Source organism: Hoplias malabaricus, chromosome 4, assembly GCF_029633855.1.
Source record: "Hoplias malabaricus isolate fHopMal1 chromosome 4, fHopMal1.hap1, whole genome shotgun sequence".
NCBI lineage: Eukaryota > Metazoa > Chordata > Actinopteri > Characiformes > Erythrinidae > Hoplias > Hoplias malabaricus.
The window spans coordinates 52,716,895-52,740,801 of NC_089803.1; the positions used below are offsets into that span (position 1 = coordinate 52,716,895).

The following is a 23,907-nucleotide window of genomic DNA, read 5'->3' on the forward strand; positions in this document are numbered from 1 at the left end:
TGGGGAGTGGGGTAGTTTGTTCTGACTGCTGTAAGACAGAGATGGACAGCATTTTTGCTATTATTTTTATATTGTCTGCAGTCACACTCACCAAACCTGGTAAGAAGGCATTAACTTGAAAAGAAAACTAATTTAAAAAAGATAAAGATATTAATAGTGACAGAATACTGTACTAATTTTGCCACAGTTTGAAAGATTACTTACCCAGTCTTATGTTTTCTGTTGTACAGACAGTGTGAGGCTGGTGAATGGTTTCAACGACTGTAGTGGGACAGTGGAGGTTTTTCATAATGGAAAGTGGGGAACGGTGTGTTTTTATGACTGGGATATGAGAGACGCTCAAGTCGTATGTAGAGAGCTGAGATGTGGGAGAGCTTTAAGAGCGTTTTTCTATCGTAAATTTGTTCCAGGATCAGGCCCAGTATTAATGGGATTTGTGCAATGCAATGGATCAGAGTCTACGCTGAAGAACTGTCCAATTCATTCATCATACAAGATATTCTGCACTAACCATGATACAGATGCTGGAGTAGAATGCTCAGGTAGGCTCCTGTTTTTCTTTAAATTTATTTAAATATTTAATATTCACAACTGAATTCCTGCATAGAAAATATATACACAAGTTTCCCATTACTCCTAAATTTAAATAAGGCATCCTTTGTGTGCTTATATAACATTTAATTGCATTGGAGCTATGAGAATAATGTAGTTAACAATAATTAACCACATGCATCGTCAATATATTTACACCGGAAATACATCCTAGGCAAGTGTCATATTGCATATATATATATATTTTAATTTTTTATTTTTTTTTGGGGGGGGGGGATTTAAATTATTATTATTATTAATATTCAATTATTCACATATTTTAGAAATAAGTCTATATTTGAGCTGTTAATTCATGCTTACCTGTATCAATATTTTGACATTTACAGGCGATAGATCCAGATTCACTAATGGTCCTCACTTGTGCTCTGGGAGAGTAGAGGTGCCTCGTGAAAATACCTGGTCCACAGTGTGTGATGCTGGATTTGATCAGCAGGATGCAGAGGTTGTGTGTAGAGAGCTGGGCTGTGGGCGTCCTGTGGAGGTGCTTGAAGCAGATGCTTTCGGCAGAGGGGAGGGCCAGGTGTGGTCAGAGGAGTTTCAGTGTAGAGGAGATGAATCTCAGATTTACCTCTGTCCAAGATCATCTTTACTCAAGCACAACTGCTCCCATAACAATGATGTTGGATTGATCTGTTCAGGTAAATTATCCATCCATCCGGCCATCCCTGCAAACATGTACACATATTTCCCTGATTTGCAGCTTACCACTATGACACATACTATCTCTCACTCACAAAGTCAATTTACAGAAAAATGAATAAAAACAGCATATTAGTGAGTGTAGGGTTTAACATTCAAGCTCGGTTTACAGGTTTATTAGGAACCCTAGTCCTCAAGCCTTCCTCCGACCCAGTGCAAAAAATATAAAAGGAAAATAATGCTTAGGATACCTGCAAAATGCTACACAGGATTCTTTGAGTGATGCCATAATAGAACCACATATGGTTCCATATGGTTCCTTTATGTTTAAGAGATGTGTTAGTGTGAAAAATAAAACTTTAAGAACCCATCTTTTACCAATTTAAATATATTAACAAAATTGTTCCTTCATGGACCCAAAATGGTTCTTCTAAGGCAAGGGTCATGAATAGGCACCCCACAGTCTAGACCCAAACACTGCCCTATCCAGACCTCACAAACTATTAAGAGCTGTTAAATTTAAGTGTTTATTTTAAATGCTGGTTTAGCGTTCAGACACCACTGTCCTGGGGCCAGTAAAACAGCCCAAGGGACATGGTAAACACTCTTTTGGGACACTTTCAGGACGTCAGTGTTGTGTGAGTTAAAACCAGAAGCTTTAAAAATAAGTGAACGATTATTATTTGAAAGTCTCATAACACTGAACATGGATTTCCCGTCCTTCAGCATAAAGAGCCAATCAGCTTCCTGTTAAAGGGTTAAGTCCCACCCTCCAGCAATAAGAACCAATCAGATTGCTTGTTATGTAAAGCAGCAAGTCAAGCTACAAATCATTAATGTAAAGCTACAATTCATTAAAGACTTGCATATGCATTTTGTTTTTCAAAATCATTGGTTTATATTTTATTTAGAGTACTTGTTATTTATAATATTTATAAATCTTGCTGCATACTGAAATGTAAAATAAAGGGTAATTTGATTTGAAATTCCATTGTTAACTACTAAAAATGCTGCTATAACTACAAGGCTACTTCAATATGCAGGACAAGGCACTGATCATAATGCAGGTTATACATCATGTCCCGGACCTTGGCTTTAAAACATTTTCTCTAACTGGATCTTAATGGATTTTAATTAATTACTCCTATTATATGGGATCACTCAAAGAACATTTTGTAGCACCTTTATTTTTAAGATTTACAGTTACACCAGTTACATATAAAGGAAAGGACACACAAAAAATATCACTGCATATATATATAAAATGCACATTACACTTTCCTTTACCTCTAATTTTACCTGGGGATAAATTTTATTAATGTTACCTGGGGATTAAAAAAAAAGTCTTCATTTAGGTCACACAGGAGCTCGTCTGGTGAACGGCCTTGACTCATGTTCTGGTCGAGTGGAGATCCAGTACCTCAGTGAGTGGGGCACAGTGTGTGATGGAAGCTGGGATATGAGAGCTGCCAGTGTCCTCTGTGGTCAGCTGAAGTGTGGGACTGCTGTGGCTGTGTTGGGGTCAGACTGGTTTGGGGAGGGGAGTGGTCGGATCTGGGCTGATGTGTTTGATTGTCAGGGGAATGAAACACACCTGTCACAATGTCCCATTTCATCATGGAGTCGAACTGCATTCTCTCACAAACAGGATGCTGGAGTCATCTGCAATGGTGAGCTTTTAGAGTCATGAATTATGCTGAGGAATATTCAAGTTAACACAAATAATTTAGTTAAATAAACATATTCCTCTTCAGGTTCTTCCTCAGTGCTTCGTGATGGGCAAGTGCGGTTGTCTGGAGGGAGTATGTGTATGGGTGATGTGGAGGTGTATTTTGAGCAGGGCTGGAAAAAAGTTCTGCTGGAATCCTGGAGCAGGTCAGAGGCTTCCGTGGTCTGCAGACAGCTGGGCTGTGGGTCTATGCTCAGCTTCAATTCCTCTTCATCCAATCTAGAACCTTCACACATGTGTGTGATGGGTTACAATTGCTCCGGAAGTGAAGCTCATCTGGGGAACTGCAGCGGTGTGGAAGTGGTAAACTGCAGCTTCAGAGAACAGCTCTCTATCAACTGCTCTGGTGAGCGTTACAATGTAAAGAGAAGAATTTCAATAACAAAATAAACAATGGAACTTTGAAATATACACTGCAGGGAATCACTATTGTGACTCAAAAGATCATCACATCTGTGAAATGAATATCACACTAATATTATGCATTATTCAGGATTATTACTAAGCATTGTTTAACAGACACTATATATTGTTATTTGTTGAAAATAAGAGTTACATTATTAAAATATATAAAACAGAAATTGAATATACTAAAAACATTTACATTGATCAGCATTGATGACAATTTTTACACTCACCGTTGATTCTCTCAGATTCCCTGGCCATACACGAGCACTGTGTAGTTCTACGGTTAAAGACTAGTCTATCATTTGGTCTGCATAATTTGTTTCCCCCTTTCACTTTGTGCCGTAGTAACACTAAAATGGTGGTTGATTGTTGGTGTGTGTAGCAGTGGTACCAATGGATCAGACACAGCGTTGTATTGATTAGATTTTTAGGGCTTTTCTTGTGGGAATTAAAAGTTCTTCATCTTCTTCAAGGTCAGGCTATATGATGTCAGACAAAGGCTGGATGAATGGACAAAAAGCTGGCTATGTTTAATCACAGGCCCAATCACAGTGTTTTTTGTTTGATGACCTTGCGATCAAGAGTTTGAATATGTTCTCAGCATAAATGTTTAGATTTTTCTTGTACCTAAATACAGACAACAGCCAGAAAAATTACACAATTTAATGTCATGCATAAACAAGATCAAATACTTTTGATATTTCTATGTATTTTAAATAGTTTCTTCTTGAATAAATCATACATATTAAGTTGTAATGAATTGGAATTATTAGCAATTTACAAACATTTCAGTAATACTGTACATGGGATGCTCATTTTTTATATAATAAAGACCTGGAAATATATTAAATATCCTTAATTAAACTGTGTGTGTGTGTGTAGGTAAGTTTAACTCCATCAGACTGGTTGGTTCTGGAGGAGACTGTGCAGGAAGGCTGGAGGTTTTTCACAGTGGATCATGGGGGACAGTGTGTGGTGACTTGTGGGATATTGAGGATGCACAGGTGGTGTGCAGACAGCTGCAGTGTGGAGTGGCCCTCAGTGCCCCGGTACCAGCCTGGTTTGGACCCGGAACTGGACCCATATGGCTGAATGAGGTGCAGTGTGAGGGGAATGAGACGTCCCTGTGGAACTGCAGATATCAGCTGTGTGAAGAGCATGAATGTGGACATGAGGAGGATGTAGGAGTTTTGTGTTCAGGTAAAATAATTTTCAAATTTATTACACACAATTTCTATTAGAACATCATACACAGCTGAGTTTTTAAACCCCTCAGTTTCACTTCTAGACTGAGAATTGTTCACCAACCAAAAATATTCAGCCAAACCTTTCTGCAGGCAGCGTCCTTTGAAAACTGATGAAGGACTGGAGGATGACGCACCCAAAATGTGCATGAAAAGAGAGTATTTGTAAAATATGGCACTGCAGTAATAACAAAGGAAGACATTAAAGAGAAGGCATTCTATTATTACCCTTAACTTGTTTGTTGCCTTAAGAAAACATGCAAATTGTGCCGTTCATGTTCTGCAACTCTCATGCCGCATTTGAGCGGCAGCTTGAACAAATGCTGGCAGATTTGTCAAGAGGGCACCCTGGATGATTTGTTGGTACACGGCCTCATCTTTGATGGGGTGTGTGGTTGTAAACTGGTTGGTAATATGTATGTCTTGGTGAAGATTTAATTTGTAACACTTAATACTTTTTGGTTGTTAATAATTAACTATGCAGGGACTAAGCAGGAACTAATGATTTAGTGCTGTATTAACACCTAAATCGCACTTATTAACTACCAAGGAGTACTGATTGTAAATATACACAGGATAAGATGTAAAATATCCTATGCCAATCTATTAGATCTTCACACAGGGCCCACCCTACACTCTTCCTATCTTTATGCACAACATTCCTAATATAACCTACCAAAGGAAAACACAATTGTTCCTTTAAGGATGTGTTTTATATTGTCACTGATACAATAATTTAGACACTGAACTGTTGGCAGTAGGTATTTAGATTATATTTCTCCAGGTGGCATGTAAGATGTTGATGTGGTTAATGAGTAGCAACTCTGATGGAGAGTTAATAAGTTAATAATAATTAGTTAATTAATAAGTAGTTCTCCAGGATTTATAATAAGACTCAGTAATTACTGTTATTAATAGTGGACTACCTTCATCATTAATTCACTATTACCTACTAAATTATTAATCAGTACTTCTTGGTAGTTAATAGAAGTGATGTAGGTGTTAATGTAGCACTAGTACTACAGTTTTGTAAAGTGTTACCTTGTCACGTTCTATTCAGAGCAATTTATACTCATAAAGTTTTCCACTACTGCGGCCCAAATGCCACAGTATTATCAGTTGTTGCCAGTGAATACTGATAAACACGCACACACAACAGTCATGGCTGCTGCAGACCTACAAATAGAGGATTTCAACAGTTCCTCACAAAAGCCATCTTTTTTAAGGGTGTTGTTTGTTCACGTTTTATTTGTTAACCTAAAAAGTGGTTGCAGAGTGAAAAGGTTTTAGACCTCCTGCACTACAAAATATGAACAAAAATATATAACGTTGTAACATTGTACGCATGTATCTGAGGTTTTTATGATTAGTAAATCAGTGCAGTTTAAGAGCCCTTACCAGCCATTGCCACATTCCCCCCCAAATCCAATTTGATGGCCATGTGGCAGCAAAGAATTTGCAATCCACCTGCCGCTACAACTAAACAAAGCAAGGAATTGCAAGCAATCAAGCAGATTTTTTTACTTGAGCATGACAGCTAAATAATAATGACGATGCTTCACTAACCAGTAATAGAGACAATTACTGATGTATAGGTTCTAGCCTCAATATTAATCATCTTTCTCCCAACAGACTATAAAGAGATCAGACTCACTGAGGGATGTGAAGGGAATCTGGAAGTGTACTACAATGGAACCTGGGGGAATGTGTGTGCGAATGAAATGGATGAAGAAACAGCGAGTTTAATCTGTCAGGAGCTGAACTGTGGAAGAAGCGGGAATGTGATCAGAGCCAAAGCAAGAGTGGAATCAGCTCCTGACTGGCTGGACGATCTAAAATGTAGGAAACATGACTCCACTCTGTGGCAATGTCCATCTTCTCCCTGGGGACAGAACAGGTGTGATAATGACTATGAGGTGGCTCATATTACTTGCTCAGGTGGGTAGCTTGTGATATTTTTACATTTTCATTTTGATATAATTTATAATGATTATTCAGTATGACAAAACTACACGGTAGGTAATTCTACTGTATTTACAGAAGATAGAAATCATGTGTTACGAAGCCATTTGAAATGCTCATCATCTCCACATCAGAAAAATTGCTCAGGTAAGGTGAATATTTTAAAAATGAACAATAACTATTTTCTCAATGGTGGTGAAACAGATAGTGTCACTGTCACACAGCTCCAGGGACCTGGAGGTTGTGGGTTCAAGCCTTGCTCTGGGTGACTGTCTGTGAGGAGTTTGGTGTGCTTTCCCTGTGTCCAATTGGGTTTCCTCAGAGTGTTCAGGTTTTCTAATAATAATTTATTTTTATTATTATTATTATTTTATGTGACCTGTGTTAAGTTCCCTCCCTGCCACGTGCAACTCAGCGCATGCATGCAGATACAGATATCAGCACTGATCACAGCAGCAGAAAATTCACCCACTGAAGCTGAGCCTTTTTTGGTGTTTATTAAAAAAATGTCCACGGCACTGGTGTTAGCCCAAACTGGTCCAAAGCCCCCTCAGACAAGTGATAGTTCACCACGTGAGAGTTCACTTTTATAAAAATATTTTGTTAATCAGTGTAGCCAGTTAAAGCCAGATTAAAAATCGGTCCTGCACAGACTTCTATTTACAACAGTTTTTTTTTCTTTCAAACACTGAAAAAGAGCTACTCAAGTAATAATTATAACAGATGCCAAACACAAACAACTCAATGGATCTTGTAGTGCAGAAAAAACCCTCAAATATTGCAAAGTAGAATTGTAAACTTTCAAAACAACACATTGTATTGTAATATACTTTTAAAAGTGATCATACAACTGATCAGTTTTGATACTGTTGTGTGTGCTAAAAATAACAGTACACTGCATGACTTAACTTCATAAGAAAAACTCAACTTTCAATTGCAAAAAACTCAACTTGGAATTGCAAAAAATGACTTATGAACATCTCTGGTAAGCTACTCAAAATAGGTGTATGTGTGTGTGTGTAGTGTGTTGTCCTGCAAAGGACTGACACCTCCTCCAGGGAGGCACTGCTTTACACCTTGTGATTCTAGGTAGGCTCTGTACACACCACGACTCTGAACTGGATAAGCGGTTACAGAAAATGAATGAATGAGTTTTGAAGAACAATTATTATATTCTGCATCCAATATTTCTGAAAAAAAAGTTTTGTAAAACCCAGCAAAAAGAAAAATAATCTGTGATTTGATCATTTTCTCACAACTGTGTGTTGCTTTCTTCATGTGTAACTGGTACATGGAAGTTCGCCCAGTAGGCGATCTACCCAATTAGTTGATGAGGTGAGGATACTCACTGGTTGAATCACCACAGGCAGTTGGTGTAAAGAAAAACTAGATCCCAGAGCAATTAAAGCTAAAAAAAAAAAAGGGAATGGGTTAATATTGTACTGTTAGAAAGTGAGTAAAAACAACAAGGTTAGAACCCTACAATTGTGAAATAAAAACAATAAATATAAAAACAAATAAAAACTAGAGGTCTGCATTTCCAGGAGGAAACATGAGATGTTGCGCCGCTGAAACCCCCGTCCCCCAATCCGCGTCTTTCCCGCTTAAATCGAGGTCGGCGGTATGGAAAACTCGCGTGGGTCACTAGGCCACGCTATGGTGAAGGAGTTGACTGCTAAGCTGTGGGTAGTGGGATGTTAAGAGAGCACTCCCCCACAGTAGTTTACATTGGACTCTATGGAATGTCATGAAAGGAAAATGATACATTTTGAATTCAACCTTTAAAAACAATTCCACCTTAAGAAACCCAGAATTGTATTGAGATGTCCACATCGCAGGCCAAAAGAGTCTTAAAAGCAAAAAAAGATGGCCAATACATTTTAAATACCACCTTAAGAAAAATTCCACCTTAACAAACCCACAATTGTATTGAGACGTCCACCTTTAAAAATGACCACTTGAAATAAAGCTTAAAATGTTGAAAAGACAGCCAGTATATTGTGAATGAGGTATTCTAAAAAAAATTCCAACTTAAGAAACCCTGGATAATTAAGACGTCCCCCTTAAAAATGACCTTTAAAGGCCTGTGTATTTCTGTGGCCCTCACACCTCGCCCCCCCAAGGTCTCTGCCTCTGCCACTACCCACCCCCCCCCCTCTCTGTCAGACGCACGCTCACAGAATACAACTGACAGACTCACGATTCAATGAATTTCGACCCGGGGGACCCTCCAAAAAACCTCAAATATCTCAAAAACTTTTCCAGGTCCAAAAATGAACGAAACATACCGTAGCAAAAAGGAGAGTCTGGCGCTCGAGATGGTGTAAAAATATTTGCACTTTGAGCGAGAATTGATGGTGTAATGACGAGTTAAAAACAGGCAAAGTTTTGAAAATCTGCGTGCCGAGCCGCTCTTAAAATACATTGAGGTCTATGGGAGTAAAACCCTCCCAAGTGTCAAACAAAAATTCATAACTCAAAAACGGTATTCTCAAACGGTCTGATACTTACAAGTTTGAGAAAGGGGAAATTTCTCTACCATTTAAAATTTAAATGAAGTCTGTAGGTGAAAGTATAAGGAAGTTATGGTGAAATGTCCGGCAGAAAATTGAAAAAGAAAAAAAAATCATTTGAATGGGTTCCTATGGGAGCGTACCCACCCTCCGAACAAAAGCTTATAGCTTGGAAAGATTTCCCCACATCACTTAACCGTATATACCGTTGCGACAAGGAGAGTCTGGGGATCGATATGTTATAAAAAAATATGCAGATTAAGTGAGAATTGAGCATGTTATGACGAGTTAAAAACAGGAGAAAAATTTTAGAAACTCTGAGCCGCTCTAAAAATACTTTGAACTCTATGGGAGCCGAAACCGTCCCTAGTGCCGAACAAAAATTCATAACTCAAAACCTGTATTTTCAATAATGTTCACATTTACAGGTGCTAGAAAGGACAAGTTGTTCTACCATGTAAAATTTAGTGAAAAGTAAATGGTGAATTTATGGTAAATGGTGAAAGTATGAGGAAGTTATGGTGAATTGTTCGGCTGAAAAGTGAAAAAACGGCTTTTGGCCAAAAATCCTAGAGTGTGGTGATGTCACGCACTGTTCCCGTCCTCCATTCAAATGAATGGGGGGATTTTGAAGGAGGGATAGAAAGAGAAGGATGAGTGCAAGAGGTCCGAAAACGGTCGTGATGGGACCCAGTACACCCGGGTCCGACCGTCTGAAATCCCGTGTCCGTAGTTTGAAAAACGACCGAGTTAGAGCGCTTTGAAAATTAATTCCATAGAAATGACTGGGGAAAAATGGAGCGAAAAACGAGTGTAGCGGACAAACGAGTGTGGGTATCGGAAAGCTGTATACAAGCCCACATTGTCGCTATAGGACGCACGATTTCCAGGTGGAACAGAGTCGATAGCTCGGGCTTAACTGCGGGGCTAGTTAAGCGGACAAGGAAACGCGGAATAATTTGAAAAAAACCAAATCGGATAACAATATATTGCACGCTGCTGCTTAAAGCAGCAGGCGCAACATACCTAATAAAACTTTGCCTCTGCCAAAGAACAAATCTTGCCACAGGAAAAAAGTGGCCACCCCAAGAAGATCGGGTAAAAGAACAAAATTCAACCCAAAAGGTAAAGGCAAAGAGGAGTGAGAGACAGTAACCTCTGTCTACCTTCACACTTGATAGAGGAGAGAGTTTATTTATTAAACAAACAGAAAAGAGATTCAAGGGCTTGAGAAGAGAACAATGTGAGGGGAGTGCAGGAACTGTAAACCCTCTACATTACCAGCTTTTTATCAGTGCTCTAGTTCAGACAATGACCCAGCTCTGAGAGCTCTGAGATACATGTCTTTTGGGATCATGGTCCAATGAGGCTTATTAGCTCTGGGGTTGGTGTGGTATCTTATAAATTTATTTACACTTGCAAAATACAATCAACATGTTTAATGAGAACATTGGAAATCTTTTCTTTTTTACTTTGGACAGTTAATTTTCAGGAATATTAACAGATCAAAGATTATTTTTTATACTGAAATTTACAAAATATATTTGCTGGAAAAGGGCTTGTAAACATACATTATGCTATAATTATCACTAGAAAAGTCAACACTAGACAATATATAAAACTGGCATTTGTGTGACTTTTATGTAATAGTAAGTTAAAAAATGATACATAAGATTTGAGTTTACAAGAGATTTTTAAATTTTTTTTCTAATGCCATCCTGCTTAAGCCTTTTTTTATTGCACAACATAAATTAATGTGACCTTAACATATTTAAACGTGTTCAATTGGCTCAAGATTAATTTACTATCTAGTAATTGAATAAATCTGAAAATCTTCTGAAAATATGATTTCTCTTTACATCCATATTTTAACATAGAGTAAGAAACCACTGTACATTATAATAACATTTTTATTAAATCTGTGACCAACATTGTTGTTTCTCCTCTTTTTTTCTTTATGTGTTTTAGAGTACATGCCTCTCAGACTGCGGGGAGGAGGAAGCTGCTCTGGGAGACTGGAGGTGTATCATAACTCTCAGTGGGGGACAGTCTGTGATGATCTGTGGGACATCAGGGACGCTCAGGTGGTCTGCAGACAGCTGGGCTGTGGTCCGGCGCTGAGGGCTAATGGGAGTGCTGTCTTTGGAGCTGGTAATAGGACTATCTGGCTTAACAGAGTGAAGTGTAGAGGGAATGAGATTCACCTGTGGGACTGTCCCCATTCCCTGAAGAACCACACTGACTGCTCCCACAGACAGGACGCTGGAGTCACCTGTGAAGGTCAGAGGAGACGACTGGACCCCAATTGAGTCCAAGAATTTGTATAGTTTATCTATGGTCTGTGCTGATAACTTGTGTTTGTTTGCTAATTTTAATGTGATTCTGCATAAATTGCCCTTATTTTGTGCTTTACTTTATTTGTTTCTTTTTACAGATGTTTTTTCTACCACTACCCTTTCTACCACTACACTCGTAATGTCAACCTCTACGGTCATAGCAAGAGGTACAGTTATATATTTTGGTATAGTTTTCTACATAATATTTCTACATATGCTATGTTTTAACAATTCTTTTTCTCGTTTAGTTAGTCAAAACGATATTACTCCACAAAAAGATATTGATAGTCCATCCATCTATGAAGTGTCAACTCTGGTGCTGGGAGTGGTGCTCTTCCTGACCTTGGTGCTTCTCTTTGTGTTATTTTACCAGAACAGAGTGCTCAAGAGAGGTAGACAGTTCCAGAAATCATCTACAATCCACTTTTTGTAAATTCTCTAAACACCAGTAGTACTTGACTCATTCATTAACCTTCTCTTCTAAAATTCTGTTAAATAAATATAGAATAAAGGGATTTAAAATGTTACACTGATATATTATTATAATTAGCAAATATGAATAAATGTTTAATTTTCTAAATTTCTAATAAAATTTTTCACAGTGCTCTCTAGGAGGTGGCGCAAGACTATGACTGAGGCAGTGTATGAGGAGATCAACCACAGAACCATGTCTACAAGAAACGACTCAACTCAAAGGGGTGTGTCATATATGGATTTTTCTATTTTAATTTGGGAACAATTTTATACAATTGAGGTGTAAATTGAGGTGTGAAGTACTAATATAATTCCCAACAATCTATATAGTATATTTAAAAATTTATTTCAACAATGAAATTCATATCGTCTATGCAAAAGAAACTAAACAAAACATTAAAGGTGTTTTTCCACTGCATGGGATTGGCTTGCCTCTATTTGCTTTTAGCTTTCCACTAGCACAGCTCCCCTGTGAAATGTGACCAGCGATGTCGCAAACCCCCATGTCTAATGGGAAGCACATGCCAGCTGTAAAGTTACGTGCTGTTTACTCTTTGTGTGTTTGTGTGATTTTTGTTTTTTGGACTGAACATGGCTCTGTGCCCCAGTTCTCACAGATTAGTTTTCCTTGTTGCACTTTCACCTTTCAGTGAAGATTTTTTTTGTTGGCCACCGACTCAAAGGAGCACCTGAATGTCTTCAAAACACAGTGGGGTAATGTTATGAGCTGCCCTTGTGGGTCAGATAAAAGCAAATGTGAAAGCTGCTGTAACTTCTGAGATTTTACAAGCGGTTAGTTTGTGCTGTAGCACTGCATTTCATCGTGTTTGACAGGTCTCTCTGGCTAATCAGTGCTATGCAGGGTTTACACGCCATGATGTAGTACCTACTTGACTTGGTTGGAACCATAAACTAAAAGGGACTAAAAAAGTGATTGGTTCTGGTACCAGATTTAGCCAGTGGAAAAGCAAGAGGGCAGAGCTAAGTTGAATCAAGTTCCATGCAGTGGAAAAACATATGGCCTCAGATACAAAGTTGATCACTGACATTTGGCCCAAGGTGTTCTGGTACCTTTTTACATTTATGAGCAACCATGACTAGAGCAGAAGTCCAGTAACCTCCTGATGCCAGCATTTAAATCAAGCAGGCATCGTAAGCAGTGAAGTGCTTCAGCAAAATAGTGGAGTCAGTATGTTGAGCATGGAGTTTATTGTCAGTATGGAGTGAGTATGTTGAGTTCTTCAGAATTCTAGAAGGACAAATATTTTAAATCATAGTTTAGCACATAAGCACACAGTTTTCCTCTCTGCAATCTGAAGACAGATTAAGGTGACACCCTCTTTTTTTTAGGACAAACTACAACTCTACGGCCACCAGCTTGGGACTTGAATATCCCACATGTGTCCGGCACTTATCATATGCATCTTTAAACACTATGGGATCGCACAGCCATCATACTGTTCAGGAATTATTCATGGTCGGTTTCCAAGAAATCAGTTTGGTCCCTTGAGCTGTGTGACTGCAACACTACCTGCTGTGCCACAGTGCCGTCCCATCAGCCAAATAACATGTTCTTTATAGGCTTAACCTGTAAGGCAACTTAGCAAGGAAGAAGCCACTGTTCCAAAAGCACTATAAAAAATGCAGGTTAAAATTTGCACTGCACATTGGACAAGATCTTACATTCTTCTGAAGAAATGTCCTCTGGTATGATTAAACAAAAATAGAACTGTTTGTAGATGTGAAGTACGTAGGTGGCAGCATCATGTTGTGGGGGTGCCATGTGGTTAGAATCTCTTAAGTGTGTGTTTGAGTGTTTTGTCTGAAAGTACCTTTGGTTTGGCTGAACTGATATTAATCAACTCAACTTGTAGGAGACTGATGCTGAATATGTTCTTAATATCTCTCCTCTAACAGGAAGAATCCCCTCTGAAGCACAGAATTCCGGATATGAGGATGTGGATGAGAATCGCCTCTCAGGTAATAGAACCAGTGTCCAACTCCATTCCACTGACAGATTTTGGAGAAATGTCCTCTGGTCTGATGAAACGAAAATAGAACTGTTTGGCCATAATAACCATTGTTATGTATGGAGGGCAAAATGGGAAATATTTCAAGTCAACAATATCCCAGATGTGAAGTACGTAGGTGGCAGCATCTTGTTGTGGGGGCACTTTCCTGCATGAGGGAGTGGTGCACTTTACAAAATAGTTAGCATGAGGAAGCAACATCTCAAGACATCAGCCAAGAAGTAAATGTTTGGGCACCAGTGGACTTTAAAATGCTCAATGCACCAAAAGCACCAAATATTTAAAATTTCTGGCAAAATGGCCTAAGGACACACAGTGCAAGTAAAAATGGGCCCATCACAATGCCATAGACTTCAATGTCTGTATGAAAATGTATGAGGAGAATTTAAAATGCATGTGAAACACAAGGATACTTACAAGCCTGACTCAGTTTCACTAGTTCAGTGAGGAAGAAGAGTAAAGCAGCTTATTGTAGGAGGCTCGTGGAAGGCAACCTGAAATATTGGATCCAAGTTCAGCAATTTTAGGGCAATGCTACACCATGTGGATAAATTGTATATTAAATTATGATTTCAGCTGTACAACCACTCTAAAACTTATCAAGGGATCACTTAGGATCATATGCATCTGCTCCAGAACTTATTTTATTTCATGGTTTTTGATGGAGAATAAATCAATGGTTGCATAATTAAATGTGTGTTCACATGAGTGAAATTGGAAATCCCTTCCAAGACCGGTTGGAATCTCTTAAGTGTGTGTTTGAGTGTTTTGTCTGAAAGTACCTTGTGTTGGCTGAACTGATATTAATCAACTCTTGTAGGAGACTCAGAGGAGAGATATCAAGAACATATTCAGCATCAAACAGGAAGAATCCCCTCTGAAGCACTGAAATCGGGATATGAGGATGTGGATGAGAATCTCCTCTCAGGTAATAGGACCAGTGTCCAGCTCCGTCCCACTGACAGATTTTACAATCACTATTCAGAAAAAAAATGTGTACAGTATTAAACACAAACACTAGTAAAGTGAACACACATATGCCTGGAGCTAGAGGCAACCATCCCAGCACCCAGGGGAGAAGTTTGGAATTAGGGGCCTTCTTCAAAGTTATCTCAGTTGTGAATGTTGAGGGTGGAGAGAGCACTCATCCTTCACTTACCCCACTCCAATTTGTTTTGGCAGTCAGGGGGTCAATCCACCAAGCCTGCTTCTCCAACTTTTAGGCAAAGACTTCCCATTTGGACTGTAATGAGAAGAGGGATTATGGTTGTCTAATTTTTGAAGTATTTATGCTATTTCATAATGGCCACATGTGCTCAATGTCAGACATGGACACTATTTTAAGAACTGATAAAGAAAGCCATGTACTGTTACTTTCTTTCTTTTGGGGTATGTTCTTGACATACACTGAATGAGTAATAAAATGGAACCATTCTTCCAGCAAAGTCAATGACTATGGAAGAGGCAGAATATTATGAAGATGCTGTCACTAGTGGTTTTACAGGTAGGTCCCATTGATAAATAATAACATAAGTTGTATTATTTTTTTCATTAAACACAGTATAAAACTATGATTTCACTATTTCTAAATTCAGCTTTTTTATTTTTTTGGTGAAACAGCAAAAGAGGACACAGCAGAGAACTATGATGATGTCATCACTGCTGGACATACCTCTAATAGTGTATCAGGTATGTTTGTGTTTTGGCTTTAAATGTCAAAAGAGACTAGTCCAGAGAATTCTTACGAGTTTACAGACACTCTAACAAATATAAAAAGTAAAATTAAATATTTAAGTTAAAATGGAATAGTTAAATAAAACATTCCTTAAATATGTGTGTGTTTGGTGCAGAGGATGTATCTGAGAGTTATGATGACATCATCAGTGCTGATCTGAACTCAGCTGGAGGAGCAGGTAGGACTTGTAATGTAAAGCAACACTGTAATTTCCAACATGAACACTGAGCACTGATGATACTGAGACTGATTTAATGACATTTATCTCATCATTTGGACAGAAGATGTGACAGAGAACTATGATGATGCTGTTCCCACTGGACAAATCTCCAACATCCTGACGGGTAATGTTTTATATATATCCATAGACAATGTTAAACTGGAGATTCAATACAGTTAAAATGTTAGCGTTGTATTTTATTTGATTCATTGATCTCTATGTTGGTGCAGTGGACACATCTGAAGCAGAGAGCTACGATGATGTGACCACTGCTGGACAGTATGTAGGAGGAGTAAAGGTGAGTGTCTGATACAGTGGTGGATGCTGATATATTTCAAATTGGAGTGGAGCAATTGTTTCAAAGTGCAAAGTAGCTTAATGAAAACATTACGTTTTCTTATAATGTGGAGAAGTCAAGTCCACCAGGCACTTTGAAAGAATGGTCGAGAAGGACTTGATCACTTTTAGTTTAATGAAGTAACCGAAAATGGTTACTGTTGGTAACCATGCCAAAACAAAAAACGCTGATTTAACACTATAAGCTCAAAAACTCTCCCTTCACTCACTCCTCTCACTCCCCCACACGCACACACTCCCCCCTTCTCTTATCCACCAATCACATGCGTACCTTAAACTCACATACCCCTGCATTTCACACAGTCCATAACACAAAACAATATTGCAAGGTACTCTCATTATTCTGACATGGTGCTTACATATTTCAATCAGAAATGAGGACACGACTGAGTTCTTGCCAAATGAATAATGTGTTAAATGGCTCATAATAATCATAGACTATTATATTTAACTGTATTTATTTTCCTCCGGGTGTACCGGTTTCCTCCCATGGTCCAAAAACACACATTAGTAGGTGGATTGCCTACTTTTAATTTTCCATAGTGGAGAGTATGTGAGTGAATGTGTGAGTGTGTGTCTCCCTGCAAAGGACTGACACCTCCTCCAGAGTGTTATCCCGCCTTGTGCCCAGTGATTTCGGATAGGCTCCGGACCCACTGCGTCCCTGAACTAAATTAGTGGATACAGACACTGAATAAATGAATGAACCAACTGGGCTGAGCTGTGACATGCACAAACAGGAGTTTCATAGTGCTCTGCTTTCAGGTTTTTAAGCTGTATTCAAGAATAATATTTTTATCTATCAGAAAGTATTTATTTTTTTTACAGCCTAATGTGACGTGAAGGAGGAGTTTCAGACAGAAGAATCATGTGACAGACCACACCCAGTGTCTTTACTCAGGAAACTACAATCTGACCTCTTCAAATGCAACACATGATTTATTTTAGATTACAGTTCACTATTCATAGTACTGTATGGAGTAAAATCATTGTTTATTCTGCCTATACAGATTGGATACACTGCCCCCTTAGGTGTTTAGCCAAATGTCATATTGCTTCTGCCTATTCTATGTGCATTTTCTGACTCAGTCGCTAGATCACAGATAGAACAAAATCTTGTATCTTTAAAAGAATAACTTTTCAGGAGAAGGAAATAACATTCTTAACTACTCATGGGAGATTATTTAGCATTCTTTTTTCCAGGTTTTTGGAATTTTTGGTGCTTCCATTTAAAAATAAGCAGCACCTTATGATTCTTAATTAATCATTGCAAGCCTTTAACAAAGGTATGATTCTGCTCATATTTTGCTTGTTTTTCTTATGAATTAACTGTGTAATGTATGAAATCTGATACTGTATTGTACTATATTGTTTGATTTCAAAGCAATTTGGTTTGACAATTGTTAATTTGAAAGTTTGCTAATTTCCTTGTATTGCATTTCTGAATCTGTCATCATTAAACATGTTCTTTATATAAATATTGCAATAAATATGTAGTATTCTGGATATTAATCATAGATTATGGTCCCATATTATTTTAAACATCCTTCTACGATTGTGGAGAATGACTGTTCTCACAGCTAAAAGAACTCACCCCTCCCATCATTGCTCATTCAGAAGCTCCACCCCAACTCCATGCACAAACATGGCCAAGTCTAAGTTTGCTTTTTGTATCCTTTAAGATGGAAGAGAATGATTGAGCAATCAGTTTACTGTAGTGTGTTCTTGGTTGAAAGTTTTATTCAGAGATTTAAATTTCTACAGAAACACAATTTTAACTCAAGCTGTTTAATGTTTTACATATATGTAATATGTACTTTACAAACAATTTGGATGTTGAGAGCATTGTTAACCCCTGCATGTGTGAGAGTGTGTTCAAAATGCCAAGTACTGTACTACTCAAAATGGTTCTGAAGCCAGCGCTGCCTTTGAGACAGAACAATGTAATTGCTTATCAGCCAACAGATGGGGATGCACATCATTGGTTAGCACTTGCTTGGTGAAGATTTTCAAATACTGCACCAAATTTTGAGTACTTTGTCAAACAAAGCATTTGTGAAAGCACCCTAAGAGCTCCCAAAGGCCTAAAACATTATACTGAATTGTAGTTTCTTTTCCTCAATATGTAACTATGGCTAAGTAATATTCCATGTATGTCATGAGTGACTGGCTGAAGTAGGTATGATTAGTCATTGTTGAGGAAATTGGTCTCCTCTGCAGGGGGGAGGTGTGGCTAAATATGCTGCATTTGTTTTGATCTGAGACTCTGATGCTCTCATGCATACATCCACTGGCAGAATGTCATATAATGCATCTTTAACACAGCTTCTGTGCTCTTTTAGAGAAATAAATTAAGAAAATACATAATTATTATAAAGTTTTTAAAACATATATTACAATGCTGAATTCAGTTAATTTAAGGGGAGCAGGAAATTTAACAACACACATTACAGCACTGCAAAAATTAAATCTACAAAATACTTAACTTTTCCATGCCAAATGGAATAATTAGTTACATAATCCAGATAATCCATAATCCATTGCTGCAATTTATGGCCATTTTGACAAATATTAGTTGATTTGATTTTGTCAGTTAAAAGTTATTGATTATGGCCAAGATTTTGTGTCCTGTGGAATGTGGTAAACTATTAGAATTGTGTAACCTCCACATAAACACAGGGCCAGTAGAATATGATGGCTGACTGTCTTTAAATATTCATAGGATTGATCCAACATTTAGTGTAAAGCCTTCCCAGAAATGTTTACTCTAGCAAAGGGGGTGTTCACTCTCCATAATTCCATATAGGACCTGTAATGTGAAAAGAAATGTTGAATTTCAATAAATAGATAAATACATTTCCACAAAGTTATGGCTACATTTTATGTGGCTTCATTTCAGACATTATTAATATTCTGCTGCTTCTCGTGGAGCAGAATCTAGTAAACAAAACTGTCTGTTAAACAGGGATACTGTTTCAGTAGTAAACAGTTAAAGGAATGTGATAGAAAAAAGGCAACTGACTAGTGATACAAGGTATTACTAAGATGAATAAAATTTGAATATTCTACATTTCCTATGTTTAGCAATAAAATGAATTATATGTATTAGAAACATGAATATTAAAATGTTTTTTTTTTTTTCTGTATATTCAAATATGTAAACCAAAATCTTTTTATTAGTTTATTTCTAACATTGATTAATCATAAACTGATTTTCTGTTTTCTAACTCTGATCACTTCTATTAATACTTTATATGTAGTTTATATACTTTATATGAGTATGTGTGTGCGTGCATGTTTATTAATATGTATGTACGTGTATGTTTATCAGTGTAATGATCAGCTCTGTGCAGGTGCAGCATTAAAGCTCTTCTCCCTATAGTGCTTCCTTTTTCTGAAGTCAGTCTCCTACTTGTTGGTGACTTTTTCACCAAACTGCTCTCAGTGTCTCTCCTTAAACAACACACACACACACACATTCCTCTTTTTCAGCATTATGATCTTTTGACAAATATGGAAAAGAAAAGAAAAAGCCTCCCCTGATTTGTCACTGAAAATGTTTGATGATTTCCTCTTCTATTTCTAATAAGGCAATAGTGAGTGTGATTGGCAGCTGTGGGAGCTCTCTCTCTCCTTCTCACTGAATTTCTTCAGTCTCTGGAGGAGAGGAGGTGAAGTTTGTTCTGCTGAGCTGAGTGGACTATGTGCAATTCAGGGGGAGATGGACAGCTATGTGACACTCATTCTCCTGTTCTCCACCATCACACTCACCACAGCTAGTAAGTACATTCTTGCCATTAAACATAAACATTTAAAAAGATTGAAAAGTGTTATGTTACACAACCTAACATCAATAAGAAAGAAGCATCTGATGTAAATGTTATGTCAGCTTGACATAAAATGGTCATATGCAACCTTATTGACAAATGATGCCTATGGAAACAAGTGGTTTTAGTAGGTTTACACATGTAGTGTGCAGGAATGTGTAACATCATTCTACCATTACACTAACAGCATTTTACTTATTGATAAAAGTTTTAATGAATCCTCAGTGCGATTATATACCTGTTACAGAGTACTACTATACTGCTCATTATTATGCTATTAATGCAATAATACAATGTTTATAGGACACACTCTTCTAGAGCATGTTAGGTTCTGTATCTGAGCACAAGTCTAATATTACTGTAGTGCCAAGTGTCTGCTGGAGTATTGTAGAACACGCAACCATGTAACCATATTAATGCCAGGAGGGCACTATATGAATGGTCTGTGTCTATTTTTCAAATGTAAATGTTAAAGCATTAAATTTTAAATAGACTCTACATTTACTCAACTTTGTTAAAAAAAATTAATCTCTCTCTCTCTCACTCTCACTCTCTTATAGACAATATGAGGTTGGTGAACGGAAGCAGTCGCTGTGCTGGGAGAGTGGAGGTTTTTTATAAAGGAGAGTGGGGAACAGTGTGTGATAATGACTGGGATATAAGAAATGCTGCCGTGGTGTGTAGAGAGCTGAACTGTGGGGAGGCTGTAGATGCACTGAGTAATGCTTACTTTGGAGCAGGATCAGGTCAGATCTGGAGGAATTATGTGAACTGTGAAGGATCCGAATCTTCACTGAGGTACTGCAGAACTGGATTGCATGGACAGCAGATTTGTGATCATTATAAAGATGCTGGAGTCATTTGTTCAGGTAAACTTCATTACAGTGCTTTCAGAAGTAATATATCAGTACGCCATTGACTGCATTTAGCCTCCACTACAGAGAACTACACAATACCTCAGAGGAACCAAATTTGCACTTGAACACTTGTTTGATGGAAGCCATATAAATTACAATGACTATATTTATTTTTTTCCACCAATAATGCCCATAGACGTAAGAGTTATTAAAGAAGTAAACAATTATTAAAGAAGCATACCTGTCAAATGTGTATACAGTTTATATTAATAAAAACAACAACAACAATGCATGTCACATTTTCATTGTTACTTGATTGAATTCCATCATTAGTACTGGTGTGCCATGGTGGTTAGTTCAAGCATTAGCCTTTTAACTACTTAAAGGGGCAATCTGTAATATTTACACTACCCAGCTAGCAAGTTAGATCTGGGCCGATTCTGGCTCAGACTCAGGCTCGGCACTGTCGGCTGGCTGCCGTCTCGGCGTGAATGCGGCACGCTGCATCTAGCCCAATTGCGGCTGCACATTTGCACTGTTGGCTGGCGAGGCGATTGCCATTGCAGTTAGCACACTACACTGATCAGAGCATTTTATTTAATACTGCGTATTAATCGTATGTGGCCCACATCTAAAAATAAAAGAAAATACTGGTAACTGTCTGGAAAACGATGTAATAAATATTAAATAAATAGAATCATTATTTTAACTTGTTAAATGCCACACAGTTATAGGTAAGATCTGTAATGTAATATTTTAGAATATTGATGTAATGACTGGGACACGAACGACAGAATTTCATTCATTCATTCATTCATTCATTATCTGTAACCGCTTATCCAATTCAGGGTCGTGGGGGGTCCAGAGCCTACCTGGAATCATTGGGCGCAAGGCAGGATTACACCCTGGAGGGGGCGCCAGTCCTTCACAGGGAACGAACGACAGAAATGAATATGATAAATAGGGTTAATAAGGAGACAGTGACGTGCTGAAGGGAGGAAAATGTTATTTAAGTTTTTGAAGACAGCTTTAAAATGAATGAACTCTGAATGAGAAAACGGAAGGTGGCAGAAGCGAACCGCTGTAAAAACACAGAAGAAGAAGACGATGAAGATTCCCGCTCTTTTCTGTGACCGCGGCGCGAGCAGCTCTCACCGGCCTCAGGGAACAGCTTCATCCCGTAAGTATTTCAATTTAACCTTATATTTTCGGATACATAAGTATTTTGGTATCGCCCAAATGTAGTTAACATCATTAATGTTACGTACGTTATTCTATAAACTGCTATACGTTACATATCTAATATTGAACCGTTTTTTTTTTCCAAATGACAAACTTTATAGCTATCAATAACCTGTTTAACTCTTGCTAGCTTTTTTTTCTTTGACAGAAAACATTTAAATTATATGACAATCGCTCATACAGGAGTTATTTTAATTTGAGTAATTATGTGGTTTGATGGCGTATTTTACAAGACGATGTGAGCATTTGTGTGGGTTTTTGTGTCACACAGAACCGCATACCTCAGTATAAGAAATAAAACTGCTTAAACATATTAAGGTACTAGCTAAGTAGGTTAAAATACATTCTCAATCTCAGGGCTGGTTTTTGGTGTAATGTAATGTTTTAAATATATAATTCCACATACACTAATCCTTTGTTAGGGAGTAGCAGTGATTTTGGGGCTAGTGATTAATGGGTTGAAGGAGGTTATATTGAAAACGATAGAAGCCTATTTACTGAGAGAAAAAAAAATACAAAAGCATGTGAAGTAGTTTATTTTTGGAGCTGTGAAGTTAGTTAAATTTTTCAAAATTAACTATGAACATGAACTAATTAATTTTCTTGTAATTACGTAAAGATGGACTGCAGTAAAACTAGTGAGGCAGTGAAAAATGCAGGTGGGCAGGGAGAAAAGCAGATAGGCGGTTAATTTAATTTATTTACATGAGATCTTTAGCATCGGTTGTAGCATATCGTTAATCGTTTGTATAATCGTTTGTACAATAATCTGGTAATCTTTTACATTTGAAGTTCTGTAGTTAATGAATCTGCAAGCATAAACAGTTTACATTTATTCATTAAATATTTTTAAAGAAAATATATTGAAGAGAACACAACATAATCTATATGTTTAATTATAGAGCTGGAATTCAACAAGGAGTACAACTGAAGTGACTACATTTGAGCGTTCTTTCACTACACTGCACGTCCTGAAGATCCCTGTTGTCCAGGCTGCCAGAGATGAGGATACGGCTGATATCTCCATCATTGTTGAGGGCAGTGAGGTATTGACAAAGTGTGATAACACAGCAGAGGCTTGTAAACTGTTGATCGAACTGATGTGTGCCATGAATAAGTGTCAAATGTGTTCTTCCACACATTTGAGGAAACTCAAACTGTTTTAAAGTACCTTTCTTCCTTTTTTTTTACTTTTCCAAACCTACTGGTGAACTTTAAGCGATTTGTTATATGGCCTTAGCATAGTATAATTTTAAAGAAAAGTCTGAATTTAAATGGCAGTTCTTAGGGTGTAAAAACAATTGTTTTTTTGAAAAACAGTATTTGAATTTTAATTGGATTTAGGAAATCATGACACTGCCAATTTCAAATTTCAATGCCAGTTACAAATGTATTTTCTATTTATTGATTTTATGTACTGTTTGTATACATTGCAATTGCTGTATGTTCACACTGTTTCAAGGTTGTATTAAAAACACACTTACTAATATTACATTGTCAGATATGTTGTCATTGTGGTGGTACCCTCAATTGTACATATTTGTACATTTAATTAGGGAACATGATTATATTATAATTGTAGATTTTAAAATGTGTTGATTTCATACACCCTGTTTCATCTCCAGGACTTTTATTATGTATTTTTTGTTATATGACATTTCTATAATGAAATACTACAAACGTATGTCTCCCTCCAGAGAAAAGAACGCAATGTACCTTTAA

At 37.5% G+C, this 23,907-nt stretch overlaps 1 protein-coding gene and 1 pseudogene across 1 annotated transcript; one reads left to right on the plus strand and one right to left on the minus strand.

Moving 5' to 3' along the window:
- LOC136695051 (scavenger receptor cysteine-rich type 1 protein M160-like) overlaps positions 1–23,907 on the minus strand; it is a 156,412-nt pseudogene that overhangs the window by 14,441 nt on the left and 118,064 nt on the right.
- LOC136694732 (antigen WC1.1-like) lies at positions 42–17,458 on the plus strand. Its single transcript, XM_066668510.1, has 20 exons — positions 42–99; positions 231–542; positions 939–1,250; positions 2,607–2,921; positions 3,006–3,326; positions 4,271–4,588; positions 6,265–6,570; positions 6,673–6,741; positions 11,076–11,387; positions 11,542–11,610; positions 11,692–11,835; positions 12,046–12,141; positions 13,835–13,897; positions 14,768–14,875; positions 15,389–15,451; positions 15,568–15,636; positions 15,798–15,860; positions 15,964–16,026; positions 16,133–16,200; positions 17,088–17,458. The coding sequence occupies exons 1-20, from the start codon at positions 42–44 to the stop codon at positions 17,100–17,102; spliced, it is 3,144 nt and encodes a 1,047-aa protein (XP_066524607.1). The 3' UTR covers positions 17,103–17,458.

Coding starts and splice junctions, on each gene's coding strand:
- LOC136694732 (XM_066668510.1), top strand. CDS start 42: ATGGACAGCATTTTTGCTATTATTTTTATATTGTCTGCAGTCACACTC. Junction 1,251..2,606: donor TGTTGGATTGATCTGTTCAG/GTAAATTATCCA, acceptor GTCTTCATTTAG/GTCACACAGGAGCTCGTCTG. Junction 13,898..14,767: donor GGATGAGAATCGCCTCTCAG/GTAATAGAACCA, acceptor CAACTCTTGTAG/GAGACTCAGAGGAGAGATAT.